A 26,943-nucleotide genomic window follows, 5' to 3' on the forward strand; every position below is an offset into this window, starting at 1 on the left:
CTGGTGGATTCATCTTTAGCTGCCTCAAGTCTGAAGTAACCTGCAAGATCATTTTCTTCACGGCCTCTACTTCAGCAGATATATGGGATCCTTGATTCTCAGGTGTCGTAGTTGGAAGTTGGTTTGTCGAATGCATATTGTCAAATTGTTGATTTCCAGCTTGTGGCTAACCAGTGTACTATGTTTGAGTGGGAATGTTATTGGTACCATTTTGCCAAGTTGATGTTTGAGCTGCAAATTGTTGACTTGCATGTGGTTGGGGTGCATAAATTGGCACGGGGTTCATTGTTGGGGCACCGACAGGTAGAGACGAGGGGATACCTGGGAGTTGATTGTAATTTCCTTGATTCACCCCTATGGGTAAATTATATCTAATCTCTCTTGGGGTTTGATTCAACTCCTGGTTCATGCTAATTGCTAATTTGAAGACTTTAGCTAAGGTATCCCTTTGATCTTGAGGAACACTGTTTTTAATGAACATAGCAGTCCAAGGGTCAATATCTCTCAGATATGAGTTGATGGCTACGTTAGGTGCTACCTGGTAAGGGGCTTGCAGCCTCTTGAATGCCCTTTGGAAGTTAGTATTCAAAGTCATTAATGGCTCATTTGGCAATTTCTTAAGAGAAGCAAACTGATGGTATAAAGACTCGGGGTCTACATACACTCAGAATTGATCAATGAAGGCCTTCTCCAAAAGATCCCAACCTGTGATGGAGTTTGCCGGTAGGGTTAAGTACCAATTGTATTCATTCTCCCTAAGTGAATATGGGAAGATTCTACATACTACATCTTGGTGTTCAATATGATTACGAACAACCGCATGTTTGAATGCTTCAATATGTTCATCAGCCATTCGCCCGCCTAGACAGTAAAATTTGCTACAAAATTTGTCAGGGTTTCTAGGTAAGTCATGTATACCCCCTGGTATGGTTCGTAGTGGTGTAGTGTCTTGGTTGAAGTAAGCCATCGAAGGTAATAATGGTGAACATTGAGTTACGAAAGGTGCAGGGATAGGCTGAGGACTGGGAATCAATTGGTCTCTTACGTTGGGTATGGATGACTGTACTGGTGAGGATGTTGAGGGTTGTTTCTTAGCTTTGTTCTTCTTCCTCCTAGTGGCAGGTTCTAATTCAACTAAGTCAGATGGTGAAGAACCACTCCTCAAGACTCGATGGAATCTCTCAGGAGAAAAAGATGATATACGATCCAGCTTAGTACCTCAATTACCTGGAAATACCAAATGCAGTTCACCTATGAGGGGTTTAGTCTATGGCCCTCCTTCTAGCACCAGTTTCTATTGATGAGTGTTTTGACACACCCACCAATAGTCAGGTAGTTTATGCAAACACTCACCACCTCTCCTAAAAAGTAACAGGTTCGGAAGAACTCACTACCCCAAGGTCTTTATAGTCGGGTCTCGATGGTGATGGATAACTCAATGGCTGATGTGGTTATACCTATGAAGGGGCCTGCTGGTTAGAACTAAATCTCGCTACTTTACGAACAATTGCACTTCCTTTTTTTTTTTGTATTTTACGATTTAAGACTCTCTGGGGAAATAAAAGGCGAAGCATAAGGGAAACAAGAAAATAACCATAAAGATCAATACAATGACAACTCAATAAACTATACAATTAGTCCCCTACAATTTGAGCAATTATCAGATATTATCCAGGTTAGCATTCAACAACGGACTTCCATAAAACCTGCAAAATCATCAATTTCACAAATTTGTGGACATAGAATCATCAACAATATGGCCTCTCACAGTAATTCCCATACACCACTGACGTGCGCAATATGGTTCATATCATAATAGACAAAAAGATTACCATGTTGCTAACTCAAAATAATAGACATTACCAATTACACAGAACAATTTGGTAGAATATAGATGTATCAGGCAATCTACAAGTTGCTTTTCATATTAATCTCCATGAATGTATAGCAAAAATAACTCGAACTTCTTAACAATCAGCAAAAATCTCTAAAAATCTCTAAGTGGGCCACAAATCATCAATTTGGGGACTCCTACAAATGAATTCAACTTCTCAATTTATAGAAGTTTTCCACCCTTTTATTTAGGAAATAACTCTATCCTAAATTAAGAACTAAAATTAGGAGTCGTAGTTAACTTGCAAGTTTCTACCTGGAGATTCCACTTAACAACTACGAAACAGATGCTGCATGAGCACTACGAAGACCATGCTGGGTTAGCCACGTTTTTGTAACCATGCAAGATTTTCAAAATTGGAACTTGAGTAAGAAGAGCAGTTTTAAAATCAGAAAAAGCTTTGCTATCTTTAGCAATTGTGTGCCTAGCTTTTTTTTTTATTTCTTGGTAAATGCCTTATAATTTTCAATTATGCATGAAACTGCTTGGACTGGTGGATTGGCTACATGCTTAATTCTAAATTTATACTTTTTCAAAGTCTCCTCTGCATGTACTCCTTGTTCTTCTAACTCTTTTACCGTATCCCCCACCTCCTGACACTGAGTGATCAGCTGTGTGTATCTATCCATAAGGGCGGTATCGAACTGGGCAGCAGGTCCTAAATTTTGTGCTTCATATGCATCCCATTGATTCAAAACTTGCTGCTGGTCCATTATTCTAGTATCAGCCATTCTGAGGCCAAAAGGCCCTAGTATATTCATTACAAAATCTTCATATGACAAAATCTCTCTGAGAAGAGGGTCTCGAATATTAGTCATCTCCTTGACATAGTGCTGATACATCTCTACTTTCACCTCCAAAATGTATATGTAGGACTATAGATTCTCACAACTATCCCCTCCTAAGAGGTCTTCTTGTACTATAAGCTCTTCTCCTAACCGCAGTATTCTTTTCAAAATTCGGAGCTGTTTATTGAAGGCATTCTCCTTCCACTCACATTGTGTGGAACAGGTTGCCAAAGCTCCACCTGCCTGTACCACCTTATGGTATATTTCAAACGTGTCCTATAGAAACAACCTAATTTTGGCTGCATTCATTTGAGTCCAAGACTTAGCGGCCACAGCTACTCGTCTCACCTCCAATAGTGCCTTTACATCTCCTTCTGGCAAGGATGAGGTTGAAGGTAGGTCATCTATCCTACAAGAGTCCAAAGGTTTGCACATTTCTACCAAGAGATGTTTATACTGCCCAAGCTGTGCTTTAAGTTCTACATTCGAACTATGCTCCTTTTCTATGCACCCTCTAGCAATGCTTGTGGCTAGTTCCAAGGTATCTAACTCTCCCCACTTGGTCTGCTTACCTAGATTTACCTATGATGCTTGGTATTTGGGAGAAGCTTGTCCCTTGGCCTGCGATGGAACCGCCACATCTGCAATCACTTCACCGGAACTAGTTTTCGACAGGTGGTGAACCGTCTTCAACTTCTTAATCTTTGGTGGTTCCTCGGTGATTGCTTGTTGTAGAGTAACCTTGGGAAGCTCTACTTTTCTCTTTTTCTTCTCAAAGGTAAACTCTAACCATTTTGGTATATCTTAAGCTTTATCACCTTGATGTGATACAATCTCAGCAATTATAACATGCACCTTTGCCTGCTCCTCTACCTGCTCCTCTGCTTCAGCTCTCGTTTGGCTAGGAACCTGGAATGATGAAATTTGGCGGGTTAAGTTAGCTTGGAGAGCTTGTTGTTTGTGTAACTCTCCTAGCTTACCACTAAGTTCCTCATTGAATGTCATCTCTTCATTCCCTAGGTCCATCTTTGTTTGCCCGGCTTCTATATCCTTAAGCAAGTCTTCTTGGTCTTGAGGAGTTAGAATCAACCTTTCATTCAGGACATCCTTTGCTTCACCTCCTTCTTGCTCACTACCTAGAGGTCGTTGTTGGTCTAGATCCTCTTCCTCCTGGTCAGAGTCAGACTCAACATTTCTAATTTTCACTTTCTCAGTAGTGGGTGTAAAACCTTGCACTTCAGGCTGCCCTGTGGATACATTAACAAATGGTCGTGCAGGAGCAGCGGTGCCCGAAGCACTTGTTGTACCTATGGAAGGTGGCTGAACAGGTACCTTCTTGGTGGCCTCTAGGTTCCCTTCCTGTTCTTGAGTATCTTCTCCTCCAGTGTGGCCTATAGCAGTCCTTGGTGGGAGAACTCTAGCAAGTGGAACGACACCTAGCCCATCGGTCACCCCTAGGTCTACAGCCTTCTTTAGTAGTTCAGAATCCTTCATCTTTTCTTGGAGTTTCTTTAGTAAGTCCTCAGTGCTTTCTTGAGGCTTGTCCTCCTCACTTGGGTCAGTGGAGGTATTCTGTCTTGAAGTTGATCTTGTTTTTCGGGAATACTCTTTTTGGCCTCTTGATTGCGGCACCCTTGAGGTGGATTCTTTTTGTTTTGTTTTTGATGCATTGGGTCTGACCCTCTGGCTTAACCATTGCTTAGTCCTATTGATGACTACTTGGGAGACCTTCTCCATATCTGTATCTTCACTTGCAGACCATTTCACTGGGGAGAGAGGCCTCTTGTCTATTCCTGAGGGAAAAATATAAGGAACATGCACACCCGTCAAGAGCGTTTGATTGGGTGGTCCAAAGGTATCACGTATATAAGGAACATGTACTTGAACTGAGATCAGCCACTCATAAACTAGATCGAGTAACTCTTGATCATCCCTCGGGTCTTTAGGGAGGTTTGTCTCGATACCAAAGTCTCTAACCTGCGGCACGGACAACCTTTTATAATTCTTCTCCCTGACTTGAAAATTGTCTTGCAAGTTGGCCCAAAAGTCTTCCAACTTGGGCCTATGCCCCTTATATGCCTTAGGCATAGCTTGCCTAAGTTTCCCGTAGGGATCATAAAATTCCCTAGTATGATTATATTCTTTCAGGTTCAAACCTTGAAGCTCTTGCTTGGCCAATTTTGCCACTTGTATTTTAGAACAAGGAAAGTACCCAATGGACACCGAGAAGTCAATACCTGTTTTATGTTTAGAGGATAGTAGTGATTGGAGACCAAGAAGTTGTCTTACATACTCCAGCAGGATTACCCTATCATTGCAATAACGAGGCAGCAGCATTGGATTCCCTGTGAATCCACTAACTCTGATGTAAGTGGAGCGTGGGTTTTGGATGAACCAACATGCCCACTCCTGGATAATAGCCATGGCTTCTGGGCTTATCCGATATCCTACATCTCCAGTCAACTTAATGATTATAGGGAAGATGAAGGCATCATTAACCCTTTTGAAGTGTGTCTTTGCATTTGTTAGAGTGAGCTGGGAATAATATTCCCATATGTTCTTTTGTCCCTCCTTCTCTCCTAACTGCCCTTCTACCTGTAGGCCTGGAAACTTTCTGGCTCTGGCAGCTACCCAAATGACATAGGACATGAAAAAGAACTTCTGGGTGTGCTACACCTCCTTCATCTACTTACAAATGTTGTCGGAAAGGATTTGCCGCCAATCAAAGTATTGCTTTCCTATGAATATGGTACTCATAAATTGGAACATCCAAGGGTGGAAATGCTTACAATCAGGCTTGTCGAAGGCCCTATTGAGCATGATAATCAATTCTGTCTGAGGCTCTTTGAAGTCTGCCCTCAGGATCTCTATAGCCTTGAGCCCTGTTTTCCTCTCCTCTTCCAACCAGTTGGTATTCATGTGTCTTTTGCTGGCTCACACCTTCTCGTTCCATGTTTTCAAGGCCTCTTTTTCTGTTAATAAGAATGCCTCTTCCCTAGTTGGGATTCCAAAGATGAATCCTAGCATATCCGGTGACAAGTCAATAACAGTCTTTCCATGTGCATCCATACACTTTCTTGTCTCTAGATTGTAGAATGGAGCGATGGTCATTATAAACTCTGGTGCTTGAAGTGACTGCAGGAATACAATAGCTTCCACAAGACCCGACCTCTTTATCCTTCAGTGGAGAGCATCTAGGTTAGGTTTATCAAATTGGGTTGCAATATCTCCAATCTCTATGTGTCCCACTTCAGTGTCCGTGACCCATCTAATTTGATCATCGAGCTTCGAAACATGGACCTATCCTTGATATTGGTATTTCATGGTGGCTGGAAGTCTGTCAATTTCTTTACCTCTCTTGTTGGCGGATGAGTCCATCTAACCACTGTAACCTGCAGCCAAAACACAAATTTTAGTCCTCAGTATTAAACATAATTCTTCATCCACTTCGGGTAAGCAAAAAGGAAAAGGGCTCGGAAATCTAGGGTTCCAGGCTCCAGATTTGGGACGATCCGGAACTCCTGGGATCCGGGGTTCCGGGGGTGGAATGGAAGGCAAAACCCGGAACTCTGAGGATCCAAGGTGGAATGGAACATGAAACCTGGAACTCTGGGGATCCGGGGTTCTGGGGTGGAAGGCTAGATGAAACCCGGAACTCCGAGGATCCGGGGTTCCAAGGTGGAAGGAAAGATGAAACCCGGAACTCCGGGGATCCGGGGTTCTGGGGTGGAAGGCTAGGGCACACCCAAAAACAACAAAAAGAACAAAATACGAAAAGGCATCCAATCTATAAAAAAAAACACAAGGAGAGACAACAAATTCACCACCCTGGTGAATCGAAAATCCAACGGACGCCAAGAAAGAGAGCTTGAGAGTCCGGAGGTTCGCGACTTGGAGCTAGGGAGGAGAAACTCTTAATGCACAAATGAACTCAAAAAGTTCATTATCTCCTATATATAACCTCCCAAAAACTCTTCTGTACGAAAACCATAAACATGAGCTCGGGACTCCAGGATTCCAGGGTCGACAGAAAGGAAAACGAAAGCCACCTCGGGACTCCGAAATTCTGGAGTTCCGAGGTTGAAAGTGTTGAAATGTACTGTTTTTGCTGGATAATAAGAAAGATTGGACGACTGTGTATGGTGGACATAACCCATTCTGGGTGAACCAAGTTAAATCTCTGTGTCATCTGTGTCCTGTTTTATTCCTTTATCTTTTGTATTTAAATCTGCATATAATTGTTAGTTCATATTTGCTTCGGATCTGCTTGAAACCCTAACAGAAAGACCCAAGACCTCGGGAACTCCGGGAGTCTGAGGTCAGAACAACAAGGAACCTTGGGACTTTGGGATTTCAGAGTTCCGAGGCAAAACCAAAAGAACCTCGGAACTCCAGAATTCCAGAGTTCCGAGGTCAAACCCAAAAGGGACCTTGGGACTCCGGGATTTCGGAGTTCCGAGGTTGACACCAAAAAGAACCTCGGGACTCCGGGACTCTGGTGTTCCGACGTAAAAACACAAAGAAACTTGGGACTCCGGGATTCTGGAGTTCCGAGGTAAAAAACAAAAGGGACCTCGAGACTCTGGGATTCCAGAATTTCGAGGTCGACACCAACAAGAAAAGAAAGAAACTAAAAAGGGGGTCCATATTTTGACTCAAGGAAACCAAATGGGGAAATGGATATGCTAGGCATAACAAGAACAACAAAAGGGACAACAGAAAATACAAAGAGCTCTAATGAGCTTTATCCTGAGCAACAAGATGATCCAATTTGTGAGACAATTCAAGGGGAAGATACCTCTGATTCGTAATATTCCAATCGTGCATATACTCGGATACCCACTTAGCCAAATGGTCGACCACACCATTCCACTCCTAAAGATAAAAAGATGTCAATAAATTTTTCTTTGCAATTGGAAGGCACGTGATACATACATATTTAGTTCTTGACTATTATATGCATTTTTGGTGTGGAGGAAAGAAAAAAAATGATGCCATTATCTATCCACGTCATTAACTTGTCGCTTTTGCTCAATATATTTATTTTTCTAATCAATTTCCCTCCATACAACAGAAATTACTTTGACCGGCAACGTCTTCCTCCTGTCCTCTCCCTTCATTGGAGAACTTGAAGTGCGTGTAAAACATATTTTATAGAAAATTAACTTCTCATTCTATAGTTTAATCTAAATTGGGATTTGCAATCAACAACACGAAAAATGCGTGGTTTTTATCGAGCATGAGCAAAATGATATGCTTTTGTTGGCCGGCACTACGATAAAATAAGCACTCAAATATTTTCATCAAAACGAAGCCACACAGCCTATATAATGAGGGCAGGAGGTGAAGTGAATTCACGGAGCTGCCACACTTGGTTATAACAATGTTGTTTCTCTTTGGGATTTTCTTCATCCTCAAGTTCTCCTCTTCCATAGATGCAACCACCACAATAGTGGTGGGAGCAGGGATGTCAGGTATGCTTTGATTTTATTGAATCAAACGTATTCTCGCACATGGAAACCTTGTATTAACTGATTTGTTTTCTGTGAATTCAGGAATAATGGCAGCCAAAACGTTGTCGGAGAAGGGAGTGAAGGATTTTGTAATTCTTGAAGCAACGAATAGAATTGGGGGGAGAATGTACAAAGAGTCGATTGCAGGGTATACTGTAGAGAAAGGGGCTAACTGGGTGGAAGGCGTGGGAGGCCCCAAAATGAATCCTGTATGTGGGAAAAATGGGTTGTTAGAATTAAAAATGTGAAAAATACATAAAATACCAATCCACACACACACACAGGACTTCTTGATGCAAGCTATGGAGTAACGTAGTGTTACTCAGCTTCCCAAGGAGGGTCCCATGGTTCTCTATCTCACAATGTCCCTCAAACCAATGTTTTGCTCTCAGATTACTGAGCAAAATGGTTTAGGGATGGCAAATATGAGAACGAGAGAGATTTTAACTGATTTTAGTATGAGATGTGTTATAAGCTAGATGAGATGCTAGAAATGCAACAAACTAAATGATAAGATGACGAGGTTAGTATGAAGATTATCCTAGCATACTATATTTACTCTATGATGGAACTAAAATGATAAATAAACTACTTTAGCATGCATATTCATGATTAATTCTGATCTAAAAGAGAGGCTAAATGATGAGCATAAAATGATATGAAAGCTTGAAACAATTTGAGCATAAGTGTGATGCTTCAAATTTGAAAGATGATTGTTAAGAATGGAGGAATGAGAGCTCTATTTATAGCACAAACAGGGCAATGGATGGTCAAGATTGAATGGCTTAATCAAGGGCCAAGTTTGAAAGTTAGGGATCCATATGCACAATTGGCACCAATGAAATAGTGACAAATGTCCACACCAGATTGGGTTGAGAGAAGAGGTTGGAGGCATTAAAGGCCTGATGAGACCTCATGGTTATCTAAAGGCTAAGGGTCAAGTCTAAGTTAGGTTTACCCACTGAATTAGGATCTAATCCAAAGATAAACCTTTGTGCAAATGATTAAGAGATAATCATGGTCAAAGCATTAATGACCTGATGAGACCCTTGGGTTGGATAGAGGTTGAGTCAAAACAAATGTTTTAACCATGTGGGAGGGTTTGAAATAACCATTAATGGTTATTGGAGACTTTGTGGATTAAGTGGTTGAAGGTTGGAAGCCTTCAATGGTTTTCAAAGACTTTAGGGTTTTAGTGGTTGAAGGTTGAAAACCTTCAATGGTTATCCAAGACTTTGGGCCATTTGAGAAGTGACCTCCATTTGCTTAGGGATGTGACAAAGTTTAGAGGAGGGTTAGGTTAATTAGAATCGATTAGAAGATTCTAGAAGGGGTTAGGAAGGGGTTTGGGATTTTGCAAGTGGATGAGGGGATAATAGGATTTAATTGAATTTATTTGATTTTCATTCAATTTGGTTGGAATTAAATAAATTTGATTTATTCAATTTAGGATAACTATTTAATTAAATTTGAATTTAATTAAAAGTGGCTAGGGGGATTTAATTGAATAAAATGATTTATTCATTAAATGGTATAGTGAATTTTATTTAAATAAATTGAATAATTTATTTAATAAAATAGAAGAATGTGGATAATTTAATTAAATTGGATTTAATCAAATAGAAAAATGAACATAAAATATTCATTTAGGAATGTGGTCATTTTTATACGTCTACATTTTGCCCCTCTTTGAAGTGACGTGTGTGCACATGTTAATTCAAAGAAAATGATGTGTTTTTGTGTTTTTATGATCAAATGCAATTTTTGTGTCACTCTTTTGATTTGCCAGTCGTGCCCCAGATTTGATGCGATGCTCCAGATTCGATGCGATGTGATGCCCCCTCAGGAGATGAATCAATATTTTTTTGGTTGGAAAATTTCTGATTTAAATTGATGACGTTCGTATGATGTGTAGGATTTCATGCGTGGAGTTAGTGTGTAAATTGATTCATCTCCCGATAAATTAAAAATGTTTTAGTATAGGGGAGACCGCGACCATATTACAGGTCCAGTGAGGTAACCCTAATTTCATTTTTCTCCTATAAAAAGGGAAAAGGGTTTGATTTGAATTCATTTGTGCTTTGTTGACTTTGAAGAAAAGAGAATTTGCTCTGGAGAGAAAATGCCGATTCCTTACCACAGACACCGTTTCGAGCACGTTCGGAGATATCGGAGACCTGCAGCGCATGGACCACCAGTAAGTCAACCCTTTTGACCCTTTTTTGATTTTTGATTTTGTCGATTTTAGGTGTTTTTTGAATTTTTAAGTTCGGGCGTTGCGGTTTAGCGCATCTAAGGTAAACAGTAGCGCATACGCAATGCAATCTAGCGCATCGGTGTCAGATTTAGGGGCCGCGTCCGAAAATATTTGGTAGCGCATAGGATTTTTAGGTTAGCGCGTAGACGGAAAACAGCGCATGTAAAGCCCATGTTAGCGCGTAAGGGAAACAGGATAGCGCATCACTTTGACCTAGCGCATAGGATGCATAGAAGTTCGCAGGAAGCCGGAGGGTTAGCGCGTGATCATAACCTAGCGCATAGGGTTTAACAGGTAGCGCTTAGGAAGATTAGATTAGCGCGCAGAGTGTTTCTAGCGCATAGAATGAAAAGGCGAGCGCCTAGGGAGGATAGATTAGCGCGTAGACAGAGTCTAGCGCATAGGTTAGTTTAGGTAGCGCAATGGAGGAAAATAATAGCGCATAAACATAGGCTAGCGCATAGGGCAAATATATTAGCGCATAGGAAAAACAGCGTAGCGCATAGATGGAATCTAGCGCATAAGATAAATAGGTTAGCGCGTAGGACAAACAGCCTAGCGCGTGGGTCTTTTTTAGCGCATTTCATGTCTGTTTTAGCGCATCCAGGAAAAATTTGTGTTGTGGTCGATCTAAAATGTGGTGTTTTTGCGTGTCTGTCGTGTTTTTGATGCATGTATCCAATATGAGCATTTGTATAACTTGTTTTGATGTGAATGTTTCCAAGTTATGTATAGATATCAAGCTATTTGTGGGGATCAGAACATGATTTATTTTGTGTTATCTGTTTTAAGTTCAAAATGCATATGAAAGCCTGAGTTGTTTTACAAGCCGGTATGGGTTGGAAACTTGAGTTGTTTTACAAGTTTTGATATGGGTGGGAAACTTGAGTTGTTTTACAAGTTTGTGATTGTGGTACTTGAGTTGTTTTACAAGTTTTGATATGGTTTTTGAGAACTTGAGTTGTTTTACAAGTTGATATGAAATGATAGGTTTTTGAACTTGATGTAGATGAGCAAATTTGTTTCATGTATTTGATGTGAGTTGTATTTTGATATCTTTTTGTTGATGTGGAATCTGATATTGGATATGTTTTGTTTGTTGACAGGAGCGATTGGGGATCGTGCAGTCGAGGGAGAGATTCCCGAGACCATGGACACTGATACCACGTCTGTCACAGGCAGACTTAGATATTATTGAGAGGTGTGGATTGACCTCACTTTTGGATATGCCTCGGTTCACTGTGAACCGGGGACTCTTGACAGCACTGGCAGAGAGGTGGCATAGTGACATGAACACCTTCCATTTTGCCACTGGGGAGATGACCGTGACACCAGAGGACTGCTATCGCATCCTGCATATTCCTGTGGTAGGAGCTATACTGCCCTATGAGCAGACAGAGGAGGGCGGCACAGAGGCACTGCGCCGGATTTTTCATGATGAGAGTGTCTGCGGGTATGAGATCTCGTGGCAGGAGTTCCTGGATCTTGATTATGCACCGCTGCCATCTGTATTGGCAGGATTTATTGGAGGATTCCTTTGTCCTGATCGCAGGTCAAAGGGATTTTCAGTGGGATGGGGGCTGGTTCTGGAGCAGATGGTCACACAGGGCCGGAGATTTGCATGGGGGTCAGCGATGCTGGCCCACCTTTACAGGAGCCTGCACGAGGTAGTATACCTCGGTTATAGCAGTTTATCAGTAGGGGTGACACTCTTACAGGTATGGTGCTGGGAGCACATTCCAGCAGCGAGGCCACTGGCAGACAGGGATAGGCCCGTGGGGGCAGCTTATGCATATGGTTATAGAGGCCTAGTTGTCCAGCGTAAGCTGGGCAAACTAGAGCACTGGAGGAGGGTTTTTGATGACATAGATACGGTCATCTGGAGACCGTACATAGGCTGCGAGGTATGGGCCGAGGATGGTATGGAGATGCCGTTCGTTTTTATGATGAGGCATTTGATTGGGAGGACCCCGTTCGTTATTGAGCGGTTTTTGGTTACCCGAGTTTTGAGGCAGTTCGGGAGGCAGTAGGGTGTTCCACAGGGGACGTGCTTATATGCACGGCGGCAGCAGGATGTGGCCGATTGGGGGCCGACCATTGACAGTGCTGTTGTGATTGAGGAGTTTACGGGTTTGGCTGGGTAGATCTGGGACTATGCCCCAGAGATACAGGATGCTGGTATGACTGACGAGTTTGCTCATTTATTTGTTGCTCGGGCTGTGGCTAGGATCTCAGATCCAGAGGAGATGAGACCGGTTTTTGATTCAGATGGAGAGGAGGGAGACGGGGGAGATGAGGGGGATGATGGGGATGATGGGGGTGATGGAGGGAGGAGGAGAGGGAGAGGTGTGCAGAGGGCGGTACGACAGGGTTGGATTGAGAGAGGGAGGGGAGGATTGGCCATTGGAGCCGGGAGAGAGGGCAGAGTCACAGAGGTACTAGCGGCAGTAGGAGGAGAGGAGGAGGTGGGGAGGCCAGTACAGAGGAGGAGGATAGATATTCTTCCACCTCCCGTACCCAGGACAGGCCGAGTGGGGGGAGTGGCGCCAGCACAGGTACCGTTACGGGTTCGAGTGCCGGGACACATAGAGGACGCCCAGATCCAGACGCTTCAGATCACTGTGCAGCAGCTGCAGGCACAGATTTTGACTTATCAGAGGCAGATCTCTCAGTTGATCACTGAGAGAGATACCGAGATGGAGCGGCGGGGGCGAGCAGAGGAGGCCTTGGCGACCGTACAGAGAGCTGAGGCGGGTGGTCCCTTGAGAGACACCCTGAGAGAGCTGACACGGAGTGTGCAGGAGGCTGCATATTACAGGCAGCACTATGAGGAGGCGGTTCCCAGAGAGCGGCATGTAGAGAGCTTTGCGCAGTCGAGATCGAGTCGATCTCGAACTGTCGGGACACGATCGGAGAGCCGTGGAGTGACAGGGCCAGCGGGACAGGACCCTCCTGCCGATCCGGGAGCAGGTGCCTCAGGGGCTAGACCATCTCCATCAGGGGATAGTCATACTTGAGAGACATGGTCTCTATTGTATTTTGAGCAGTGTATTCTTTGTACTGGACACAGTTGTGACACATTTTGTAGATTTTGATCATTTTGAGAGATATATATATAGAGCACCATTTTTGACCGATGTGATGTGTTTATGGATGTATGTTGTATGTGTGCTTCTTCCTTTTTACATGATGATGTAATGCTTATATACATGATGTAATGTATGATATATATGTATGTTTTTGTATGTTATGAGACGTATCTTGAAAATGAGATGTATGATGTTAACATGCTGCTTTATGTAAGATGATGTGTAATGATGTAATAATGATAGATGGGATAATAATGAGATGCAACTTTTTATAAAATGAGATGCAACTAATTGTAAAATGATATGCAACTAATTGTAAAATAATATGCAACTAATTGTAAAATGATATGCAACTAATTGTGTTTGGATCATCTCTCATTCTGTATTTGCCATCCGATATAACCATTCATTTGCTTTCTTTGTAAATATCATCATTGAGCATTGATTTGTTTAGGATATGTTGAAAATTTATACAAGCATAATGGTATAATTGAACCATAATGACCTGAGTAAAAGTTACATGATTTTTAATTTTGCAAGATAGCACAAGCGTCAAGGTATATTTGAACCAGGACGACCTGAGTGCGTATTGCGTAAACAGACAAGAGTAGATCATTTATAATGCGTGAAATGGGATCAAGCCTTCAGTGATATGGATCATGTCTCGAGACAAATATTCACACAATACAAGTGATCGCCTCCCAAACAGAAGACTAAGAAAATGTTGGAAGTTTCCCATGATCTCTGGCTGTGAAGCTTTTGATGAGATAAGAAAAAGATTTCAATTTATTAAAAAGTTCAAAATGCAAAATAATCAAGACTTTAATATGATAATGCAACATGGAGTACTTCAGAAAATCATCCATCCTTAAGTTTCTGGTGTATTGTTCGTGTTTGGTTGTTGTGATGTAGTGTAGTTGTGTTTGTTGGATGTCATATGTCTGAGTTTTGCAATAGTTGGTATGTCTTGAATGTTTGCAAGTTTTTGAACAGTCTAATGTCCCTAGATGAGTGTTTCTGCTGGATATGAGTATGTACAGTGATTTCCAAGCCATAGTAAAATGTGGTAGATGAATAACCCAGGATAGTGACTACGCTAAGTATGTTCTGGATAGATATATGCTAAGTGTCGGGCGATGGCCGAGAGTGTTTTGATGGATAAAATGGCATGGATATAGAGAAAGGAGCCGGCCTTTCACAAAGGCGCCTGTTTACCAGGTTTTCACCATTTGTTTTTATTGTACTTTGTATTTTGACTTTTTCTGGAGTTTTGTATTTTTTTGTTTGTTTTGGCGTTTTCCGTGCACTAGGCTACTTTAAGTATAGTACTTTTTTAGATGAATGCTATTAGTTGGATCATCAAGTACATCTCCTTCAGAATTTGTTAGCTGATAAGCACCTGATCCATAGACTGAAATGATGACATAGGGACCCAACCAGTTAGGTTCAAATTTCCCTTTCTTTTCTCTATCTTGCTGGTTTCTGGGATTTTCTTTTAGGACTAGATCACCAACCTTGAAGTTACGAGGAATGACCTTATGATTGTAGCTCCGGCACATGCATTGCTGATATGCTTTGAGATGAGTATAAGCATGTTGGCGTCTTTCTTCTAATAATTCCAATTCCTGCAGTCGATTGACCCGATACTCTTCATCTGGAATCAAACCTTTCAAAGAGACTCTAAGAGATGGAATTTCTACCTCCAAGGGTAAAATAGCTTCTGATCCATATACCAAGGAATATGGTGTTGCCCCTGTAGGTGTGCGAATGCTAGTCCTGTAGGCCCAAAGAGCTGGATTGAGTTGTATATGCCAATCTTTGCCTGCATCATTCACTGTTTTCTTAAGGATTTTTAGGATCGTTTTGTTAGATGCTTCTGCCTGACCATTTCCTTGTGGATAGTATGGTGTAGAAAATCGATGCTGGATTTTGAATTTTTCACATAGTTCCTGCACATCTTGGTTTTTGAAAGGTCGTCCATTATCTGTGACAATTGAACTTGGAATACCATATCTGTAGATCAGATAATTTAAGATAAAAGAAGCAATTTGTTTCCCAGTCATTGTGGTCATGGGAACTGCTTCAATCCATTTGGTAAAGTATTCTATGGCAGTTATAATGAACTTGTGTCCATTTGAAGATGAAGGATGTATTTTGCCTACCAGATCTAATCCCCATTGACAAAAGGGCCAGGATGTGGTAAATGGTTGCAGTTCCTGTGCTGGTGCATGTATCAGATTGCCATGGATTTGGCATTTAGGACATTTCTTGGCGAAATGATATGAGTCTTTTTCCATGGTAGGCCAGTAGTATCCCATTCGTAGAAGCTTTTTAGCAAGAGTAGTGCCACTCGAATGTGTACCACAAATACCTTCGTGAAGCTCGTGTAAAGCTGAATCAGAATCATTACGATCAAGACAACGAAGAAGAGTACCATCTAGACCTCGACGATATAAGGTATCAGCGGTAAGGGTGTAACGGGCAGCTTGTCGGATAAAGTTACGTTTTTGGTTGCGGGATTGGTCAATGGGTAATATATTATGCTTGAGGTAGTCATATATTGGTCCATATAACGGAGAATCCGAACCGGTTAAGGCATATATAACATGAGATTCAGAATGGTCATAGGCGGGAGAGAACAGTTGCTCTACCAGGAACTCATAACGACTCTGTTGTTCTGGAATTTTTAGTAATGAAGCGATCGTAGCCATTGCATCGGCTGCTTTGTTATTTAACCTTGGTATTTGCTCAAAAGTGATGTGCAAAAAATACTGTTTGAAATCATCCACCATCCGTTTGTAGGGTAGTAGCTTATCATCCTTTGTCTGATAGTTGTTGTTGATTTGATTGATGACCAATTGTGAGTCTCCATAGACTTTTAATTCTGTGATCTTCCATTCGACGGCCATTTTGATGCCTATGACCAATGCTTCATATTCAGCCATATTATTTGTACATGGAAACATAAGCCGGTATGATCTTGGCATAGTGTGTCCTTCAGGGGTGATGAATAGAATGCCGGCCCCTGAACCATGTTGGGTATAGGATCCATCAAAGTATAGGATCCATTGTTTGGAGGAAAGAGCAAAAATGTCCCCGTCTGGAAATTCAATGTCCATGATTTGTTTTCCTGGTAGCGGTGCGTCAGCCAGCTGATCTGCAATTGCTTGTCCCTTGATGGCACGTCTTTCTGTGTAGTGGATGTCAAATTCACTGAGAATCATAACCCATTTAGCTAATCGGCCTGTGAGAGCTGCCTTGCTGAGTAAATATTTGAGAGGATCAATTTTGGCTACTAGCTTGATAGTGTGTGCTAGCATATAATGTCGGAACTTTTGAGATGCAAAAACAACTGTTAGGCAAGCCTTTTCAATGAATGTATAATTGAGCTCATATCCATTCAATGTTCTACTGATGTAATATATGGCGTGTTCTTTTCCTTGTTGATCTTCTTGTGCCAATAATGCCCCCAGTGAAACATCTATCGTTGATATATACAATATAAGAGGCTTTCCTGCAATTGGTGGTACTAGAACTGGTGGATTCATCAGGTACTGTTTGTTTTGGTAAAAGGATTCTGCACATTTAGTCTCCCATTTGAATGGCACATTTTTGTGTAACAAGTGGTTAAATGGCAGACTTTTATCTGCTAATTGAGCGATGAATCGCCTGATTGATTGAAGTCGCCCTTGGAGAGATCAAAGTTGACTAATATTCTTTGGTGGTGGCATATCCATGATGGCTTGTACCTTTGCTGGATCCACTTCAATACCTTTAGCTGAGACGATGTAACCTAGTAACTTGCCTGATGTAACCCCGAAGACACACTTTTTAGGGTTGAGTCGGACTTTGAATTTCTGCAATCGATCAAAGATCTTTGTTAGGATGCCAAGATGTTCAGCTCTGGTGAAAGATTTGGCTAGTAAATCATCCACATAGTCTTCCATAAATGTGTGCATCATATCATGGAATATGGTTGTCATTGCTCTTTGGTAAGTGGCTCCGGCATTCTTTAAGCCAAAAGGCATTACATTCCAACAGTATGTTCCCCAAGGACAGGTGAATGCTGTTTTGTCTTGATCTTCAGGAGCTATTTTGATTTGATTATAGCCTGAGAAACCGTCCATTAATGAGAGCATTGCATGGCCTGCTGTGAGATCTACAATTATATCAATACTTGGTAGAGGAAAGTCATCCTTTGGGCAAGCTTTATTGACATCTCTGAAGTCGGTGCATATTCTGATACTACCATCTGGTTTTGAGACTGGAACAATGTTAGAAATCCATTCTGCATAATCAATAGGTCGGATGAATCCGACATCTAATAATTTCTTTAATTCCGTTTTGACCATGAGTGCTATCTGTGGATTCATCTTTCGTAGTTTCTGCTTGACTGGCTTGACCCCTGCAGAGATGGACAAGTGATGCATGATTAGGTGTGGGTCCACTCCAGGCATATCAGCATATGACCAGGCAAAGTTAATTTGTTGTCCTTTAAAGAAGATGATGAATGCCAATCTTTCCTCTTCGGTCAGAGATTCTGCAAGGTGAATGTTTCTGACTGCTTCAGTGGTACCAATGTTGATTGATTGAGTGGGCTCAATCAATATGGGTGATCGTTCATGAAAATGTTCAGGAAGAGTGTCAAGTCTCCCATCATTAGGTGCCTTATAAAGGTTTTCACCCTCAGATGCGTCCTTTATTTTTACTTTTTTGGGATCCATTGCTGCCATTGACTGGTTTTCAGCCTTAGATTCATTATTTGATTCATTTTTGCGACTGAGAGACTTGGCACTCCCTGAAGAACAGACGTCGTTATGTGGTTCACTGGTAGAGCCTGTTTCGGGATTTACGGTACATAGGTAGTGGATAATAGATTCATCATCTGGAAAAATTGGGATATCATGAGTCTCAGGTTCAGTCCAGTCGATGAGATCAGGGAAGACAAGTGGTAAGGAATCATGGGGTGGGTTAAGTTCAGCTACTGTAAGTGTTAGAATAGAGTTATCATCGTGATGGGTCTTGTTTTTAAAGAAATTTAGGGTTTCATCGAGGTCTTCGATGGTATCATCTTCTACATAGACTTGTTCGTAATATTGTTGTTCGCTTTCCTGAACGTCATAGATATGTTGTGGTCCAAATTCAAGAGGTCTATCTTCTGCGTTATGTTCTTCTTGAGAAATGGATATGAAATCAGTATCATCGGGGATATTTGTAGTAGCGTCGGAGCAGGTACCCCATTCATATTCATTTGAATCGGTCTCATAGGCATCATCCCAAATTCTATCTGTGTTGTAGACAGGTATGTTGTATGGCGAAAATAAATCCTTGATGATAGATACTATTTTGACATTTTGTGTGGATTCTGTATTTGATCCATCTTCTACATTCTGGATTTGTTCATATATTGTGCTTCCTCGGGGAGGAATGATGGGTGCTTGTGATGATAGGATTGGTTCTTGAGCCACTGGTGTGTGAATATGAACCACTACTGCAGATATGGCCTTCTTATGATTCAGAAGCTTTCCCTGATGTATCTTCTGATCTTGACGTTCTCTTGCCTTACGGATTGTTTCTACTGATTCAAAGAGAGCTTCCTGCCATGATTCTTCCTTGTATTTCTTCTTTTCTTTCCATTGAGGTTTTGTATTTGTATGTGGCGGCCTTTTTAATAGGAAAGTGAATTTAGAACCTAATCCTGCCTTATTTCTACTAGGTTGTGAAGGAAGATCTATAGGTTCAGTGACTCCTTCTTGGCGTTTCCCAATAGGTCCTTTACCACCATATCCCATTTGTTTCATGATCAGGTAGCCTTTTCCATAAAAGTGTGTTGGTAGAACAATGTCTAGAGCGGCCGCTCTATTAGCTTCTTCTTCATCTTTGTATAACCAGTTAAGAACATCTTTATCTTCTGATTCATGTGCTAGAGTCCCCAATTGGATGAAGGTACCATTAAATTTAGTTATGGGCTGAGTTGCCTGATGTATTGATAGAGTAGGTAAACCATGTGATCTAGGTGATGTTGGTAATTTGGTTAAACACAAAGGCTCCATAGAGTATTCGCCCATGCCTTGGTCTTTGATTTGCATTTTCTGTTTGAAATCTGCCCATAAGGAGTTGGAGTTTGCTAGTGGTAGATCAGGTGTCGAAGACTGTTGCTTTTCTCTGTTATAAGGAACCAAACTGTCTTGGGCTGCCCCCATTGTATTGCAATGTTGAAATGGATTGTGATCAGCTGATATGGAGATTTCCTGTCCATCATAAGGAAATTTGACACACTGGTGGTATGTAGAAGGTACTGCTTGCATTTCATGTATCCAGGGTCGGCCTAGTAAGATATTATAAGTGAGATCAATATCTAAAACTTGACATATAGTATCCTTTTGCACTGGGCCTACCTGAATAGGTAATATCACTGTTCCTTTAGAGGACCGTTCCTCATCATCATATGCTTTTATGGTAATCTTTTTACAAGGATCAATAGATTCTTCTGAGAAACCTAGTGCACGGATAAGCTTTAAAGTACATATATTAAGTCCGGCTCCTCCATCTATTAAGACTCTTTTGACACGGTGTTTGCAAACAATGACTTCAATATGTAGAGGAATATTATGCGGATGACTCAATGAAGTATTATCATGCTCTGAGAAAGTGAGGTTATGAGACTCTGTCATGTGGGCCACCATAGCTTGGAATTTGTCTGTATCCAGATTTTGAGGTACATTTGTTTCTAAGAGCGCTTGCTCCAATATGTCTTTGTGTCTTGGAGATAGCTTTAACAATTCCAGGATAGATATCTGAGCCGGAGTTTTTCGCAGTTGAGTAACTAAGTCGTATTGGATCTTGGGTGTGGTGGTTGGAGGTGCAGTATGCCCCTTTAAGACATATTTCTGGGTCTGGGTTGTTACATTGACAGATTCATGATCACGTTTATCTCGAATGGTTATAACATTGACTTGATGGTCTTCAGCTGATATGTGATTGATTGTGTTGTTGTAGATGTGATTAATACGAGCTCCGCGGGTATCGTTTGAAGTTGATGCTCCATCTTTATAATTTGGTAAAGGATCTTTGAAGGCTTCGTGATCATTATTTGTTTTGAGACCATCCACTGTTAAGTCCCCTCGATCAATCATGTCTTGGATTATGTGTTTCAATCTCATGCACTCGTTTGTTCTATGACCTTTGTTTCGATGAAAATCACAATAATGGGAATCATTCCACCAAGGTGGTTTGATCGGGGGTTCATAATTGTTGATTGGAGGTAAAGAAAGAACCTTGTTTGCTAACAGCTCTCTGAATGCGGACTCTAATGATTGGCCCAATGGTGTGAAAATACGCTTATGGAAATTGTTGGTGTTGTTGCGTGAATTGTTGTTAGGCCCTGGATTCAGATTTTTGTTTTGATTATCGTTGGCATTGTTGGTGTTGAGTTGTCCTTGAGTATTGTTGGGTGTATTGGGAGTAGCATTTTTAGGATTTTTCGTATTCTGAGTATTTCCTGATAAAGCAAGCACTGGCTGTTTAGATTTAGGATCATAGGATTCATTGTTGCCGTCGTTTTTGTTTCGAGTCCAAAATCGAGTTTTGTTTAGATTGGTATTGTTTTGGTTATTGTAGTTTGATGAGTTCGTTCCTTCTTTGTAGAATTTGAGTGTTCCCTTTTTGACACAAGCTTCCTCTACTTGGATGCCATTTTCAATTAACTTGTCAAAAGATGGGATGCATTGAAGTTTGAGTCTGTAACTCATTTCCCCATTCAAGTTATCAATGAAGATTTCCATTTTCTCTCTTTCAGGAATATCGCGAGGATATCTTGATACCATGCGTCGCCAACGTTGAAGGAATAACATGAATGTTTCATTTTTCTTTTGTTTGGTGTTGCAGATATCTAACATGGTTATGGCATGTTGGATGTTGTAAGAATAATGGGTGATGAACTTGTTGACTAATTCGTCAAATGATCTAACAGGTGGTGTAATCTTGGATAACCATTCCATTGTTTGTCCTCCCAGGCTTCTTGGGAATAACCTCATCAGATACGTGTCATTATGAGCAAATTCAAGACTCATAGTACAAAATTCTCGAACATGATCTCGAGGATCACCTTTCCCATCATATTTATCAAATTTAGGAATGTCTGAGTTTGGAGGAAAAGGTATCATGTTTAAGCTTCTGTCAAATGGATAAGGACAGATTTCGTTTATAGAATACCGCACTGTTGTCCCTTGTTGCATATCATGCATTTGTCTTTGCAACATTTGCATCTGTTGAGTAAGAGCAACCAAAGGCGTATTATCTTGCCGAGGGAAGAGTTCTTCCCTTGGATTTGTTCTCATTTGAAAAGGTGTAGCAAATGGTATGTGTTGTTCGGGGGTTTCGAACATAGGTACTCGCATTTCTGGTATATGTTGTTCTGGAATACGTTGTTCAGGTATGCGAGTCTCTTCTTCCCTTTGTTGTTCTTGGTATGTGTATTGTTGAGATCCTGTTTGAAAGACATTTGCGTCGAAATCTTCAGGAATTTTGACACCTTTGCTTGTAAGCATAAGCAGATATTTTTCTTTGTCATTTTCCATGAGTTTTTCAATGAGTTTTTGGAATGAAGGATTTTCTTGGCATTCCTGAAGAATTGCATCAGTAATTTCAGGATCTTCTGAAGATGGAACTTCAAAAGGATTTGATAACCTGCAATTCATACTTGATTCCGCGGGTGTCTCGCTTTGTTTGTTTCGTTGAGAACGAGTGACAGGCATTTCAATAGAAACTTTCAGTGATGAAAGGAACAAAGTCCTCGTTGATGTTTTGCTCTGGCGTTGGTGGTTCTGGTCTAGGTGTGTTATATGTGATGCACTCGTCGGGCAGGAATGCTGGATTGATTTTTCCTCCGCGGTTTATCTTTTGATTAAAAGCAGACTTTTGACAGTATGCTCTTGTTTTTAGGGGTTCTTTGTCAAATTCGCTGGATTTGTTTTGGATATAACGTTTGACGTGATAAAGAAATACCCGATGGGATTTGAAGAGTTGACGATTGATGTATAAAAATTTATTTCTCTTGATGAATTTGGAAAAGCTTGGTTGCTGTTTCTTTAATGTGATGTTGCGATAGAGGTTCTTCTTTCTCAGAATAAGGCGATTAGTCATGCATGAGTGATCAATGATTTCCTTTGATTGATTTGGACTCAGTTGATTCTTGTTTTGAAAATTTCAAATTTTACTTTATCAGAATGAAGGTTTAGCTATTCCTTCACGATAAAGCGCGCCAAATGATATGGATAAGAGTTTCCCGATCTGGAAACTGAATTTGACAATTTGGAAAATTTTTAGACAAGTGTTTTTGAGATGAGATTCGTAAGATATTTAAAGGATTGAATTGATACTGATGATGACAAGTTTCCGGATTATGATAGAAAAGACGTCCTCTAATGCTTGATTCGTTTTCAGATTTTGACAACCTTGTTTGACGCAAATTTGACTTGAAAAATAGTTTTATAGCTTGTTTTTGTCACTCTGGTTTGATGAAAAACGTGTTTTGATGGAAAACTGTGTTTGAAATATTTTTGAGATTTTCAAAAATTTTGGTTTTTCCAACTCTCTGTTTTTCTCCTTTTTTTTACGCGCTAAAACAGTTGTTCGATGCGCTAGCCAATTTTTTCAATGCGCTAAGAATACTTACCTACGCGCTACTCTGCCCCTGGTTACGCGCTAAACAATTGATTCTGGAAAATTTTGTGTGGTTGACTGTGAAATATGTACGCGCTAAACTGTAATTTCCACGCGCTACCTGGTTTGGTTAATGCGCTAAACCAGAGATTCCACGCGCTAAGATGCTTGTTATATGCGCTAAAACAGACTTTTTTGAAATTTGTTGTGAAGTTTTTCTGAGAATTACGCGCTAGACTGTGACCTTGCAGCGCTAACTGGTTTGGCTAATGCGCTAAAGCATCGTTTCAACGCGCTAAAATGTTTGTTATACGCGCTAAAACATATTTTTTGAATTTTGTTGTGAAGTTTTCTTGAAAATTGACGCGCTACACTGTGACTTTTACGCGCTAACTGGTTTTGTTGATGCGCTAAAGAAGAGCTGCAACGCGCTAAAATGTTTGTTACAAGCGCTAAAACAGATTTTTTTGAATTTTGTTGTGAAGTTTTCTTGAAATTGACGCGCTACACTGTGATTTGGACCCGCTATTTTGTTCTTCAAATGCGCTAAAATAACTGTTTGACGCGCTAATATGTTGTTCTCACGCGCTAAACTGCCTTGATTTTTTTCTCTTGGTGCTTTTTGTGATGTTTTTGATTTTTGTTGAGAGAATTATCAAGTAGGATGGATGATTTTCTAAAATACAAAATGTAAACACGGCATACAAAGTATAATCATTTTACTTAATCTAACATGAAGTGTATGTTCTGTCGAGGATGTTTTCGAATCCCCAATGTTTTAACAGGTTGGGTACAAAATAAACACTTCAGAAAGACTCTTTATTCAAGGGTCATAAGCAACATCATAGCTCACTAGTCTCGATACTCCATCAGCTCAAACAGCCGTGTCACCCCCTAGAGGGCGCCCGTTTTTTTGCCTGTTGCCAGAAGTTAACCCAAAGTGAATTGCTTCACAGTTGAGTAGTTATCTTGGGAGATATATGGTGAGTAATCTTGTGGGCGGATTCTTCCCCACCCTTGCACTATGATGTTACAAATGTTTGGATACTGACTCAGCTCAAAGTTTCTAATGCTAAGGTTCTTAATCAGGCTTCCTGTTCGGCCGTCAGTGATAAACTCCCTCAGGAGGCTTCCCAACCTTTAGAACAAAGGCTTTACGTATCTCAAGGATACTGGGGGAAGGCTAATCGCTGCGTGCAACCGTTGAAAAGGACTTTCGTCACTTTCCACATTTGATTATAGTGGGTTGGAATTCTTGGCGTCAAAGTCGTTCCCCACTTAGGTCGTTCCCTTCACACCGGCCATAAACGGCTTTAAGAGTTGAGTGCAACTCCTCGGGAAGGCAGGCCTGCTAAAGGATTTATTGCTTGAATAAAAGAAAGCATAAGAGTGGTTTGGCTTTTTGGTCACCCAGTTAAGGGGAGAGCATATACCTTCCACTTTCGATACACAGCAGATAAGTTGTTCTTTTTAGCCTTCAAGACAATGGTTTGCTAACCTCTATTTGGAGATGTTGCTCCAATCAGCATGGTGTTCTTTTTAACCCTTTATAGCAATGATTATTTAATCTATGGAAAATAGATCGTCAACAAAGCAAATTTCGATTTTCGAGGTCAACGAAAGGAAAAACGTTTTGCTTGTAAAACAAATCTCCTCGCTTTTCCTGCAAGAAATTTGTTAAAAATCCTGCAAAAGAAATCGGTTAGTTTGTTTCGGGGGACTTCCACAAGTCTAAAATTATTTGTTCGGTTACACAATCTTTTTGTTGGTTTTGTTGTTGATGCGCTACAGAACAAACTGTACGCGCTACAATATTCTGTGGATGCGCTACTGTCCCGTTTGTATGCGCTATCCTGTTTCTCCGAAGCGCTACTTTGTGGCTTTGATGCGCTAATTTATGGTCTGGTATTTCAGCGACCTGTTTTTCGGGAATTTTGGAATTTAATGCGCTAACTGTCCGTTCGGATGCGCTGGAAGATTTAGTCTAAGCGCTTGTATATTAGGCCGATGCGCTAATCTGTCAGGTAGAAGCGCTGATCTGTGTTTCGGTTTTTCTCGAAAAATGGTGGATTTCTATGCGCTAACTGTTTGCTGAGACGCGCTAGTATAAGAAGATGAAGCGCTAAATCTGTGGGTATATGCGCTAATCTGTCATGTAGAAGCGCTAATCTATGTTTCGCCGGCGTCGACACCTACAGGAAAATATGTTAAATAGTATCATGCGCTAAGGAACAGTTTTAACGCGCTAAGACAGAAAGCCCACGCGCTAAACAGTAGGCTAGAAGCGCTAAACTGTTAGGCGGATGCGCTAAAATATGTCTTTGACGCGCTAATTCTAATTTCCCGCGTACCTGCAAAACTCTTCAAATTCAAAAAACGATAGGTTATTGGGGTCGTGCCCCACGGTGGGCGCCAGAAATGTATGTGGGAAAAATGGGTTGTTAGAATTAAAAATGTGAAAAATACGTAAAATACCAATCCACACACACACAGAGGACTTCTTGATGCAAGCTATGGAGTAACGTAGTGTTACTCAGCTTCCCAAGGAGGGTCTCATGGTTCTCTATCTCACAATGTCCCTCAAACCAATGTTTTGCTCTCAGATTACTGAGCAAAATGGTTTAGGGATGGCAAATATGAGAACGAGAGAGATTTTAACTGATGTTAGTATGAGATGTGTTATAAGCTAGATGAGATGCTAGAAATGCAACAAACTAAATGATAAGATGACGAGGTTAGTATGAAGATTATCCTAGCATACTATATTTACTCTATGATGGAACTAAAATGATAAATAAACTACTTTAGCATGCATATTCATGATTAATTCTGATCTAAAAGAGAGGCTAAATGATGAGCATAAAATGATATGAAAGCTTGAAACAATTTGAGCATAAGTGTGATGCTTCAAATTTGAAAGATGATTGTTAAGAATGGAGGAATGAGAGCTCTATTTATAGCACAAACAGGGCAATGGATGGTCAAGATTGAATGGCTTAATCAAGGGCCAAGTTTGAAAGTTGGGGATCCATGTGCACAATTGGCACCAATGAAATAGTGACAAATGTCCACACCAGATTGGGTTGAGAGAAGAGGTTGGAGGCATTAAAGGCCTGATGAGACCTCATGGTTATCTAAAGGCTAAGGGTCAAGTCTAAGTTAGGTTTACCCACTGAATTAGGATCTAATCCAAAGATAAACCTTTGTGCAAATGATTAAGAGATAATCATGGTCAAAGCATTAATGACTTGATGAGACCCTTGGGTTGGATAGAGGTTGAGTCAAAACAAATGTTTTAACCATGTGGGAGGGTTTGAAATAACCATTAATGGTTATTGGAGACTTTGTGGATTAAGTGGTTGAAGGTTGGAAGCCTTCAATGGTTTTCAAAGACTTTAGGGTTTTAGTGGTTGAAGGTTGAAAACCTTCAATGGTTATCCAAGACTTTGGGCCATTTGAGAAGTGACCTCCCTTTGCTTAGGGATGTGACAAAGTTTAGAGGAGGGTTAGGTTAATTAGAATCGATTAGAAGATTCTAGAAGGGGTTAGGAAGGGGTTTGGGATTTTGCAAGTGGATGAGGGGATAATAGGATTTAATTGAATTTATTTGATTTTCATTCAATTTGGTTGGAATTAAATAAATTTGATTTATTCAATTTAGGATAACTATTTAATTAAATTTGAATTTAATTAAAAGTGGCTAGGGGGATTTAATTGAATAAAATGATTTATTCATTAA

At 40.7% G+C, this 26,943-nt stretch overlaps 1 protein-coding gene across 1 annotated transcript; it reads left to right on the forward strand.

Moving 5' to 3' along the window:
* The first annotated feature begins 7,971 nt into the window (after positions 1–7,971).
* LOC131856813 (polyamine oxidase 1-like) lies at positions 7,972–25,157 on the forward strand. The gene is made up of 3 exons (XM_059208744.1): positions 7,972–8,156; positions 8,238–8,404; positions 25,119–25,157. Exons 1-3 carry the CDS (start codon positions 8,066–8,068, stop codon positions 25,155–25,157), a joined length of 297 nt encoding a protein of 98 aa, XP_059064727.1. The 5' UTR covers positions 7,972–8,065.
* Positions 25,158–26,943: the final 1,786 nt, after the last annotated feature.

The sequence above is a fragment of the Cryptomeria japonica genome, chromosome 7 (assembly GCF_030272615.1).
Source record: "Cryptomeria japonica chromosome 7, Sugi_1.0, whole genome shotgun sequence".
Taxonomy (NCBI): Eukaryota; Viridiplantae; Streptophyta; class Pinopsida; order Cupressales; family Cupressaceae; genus Cryptomeria; species Cryptomeria japonica.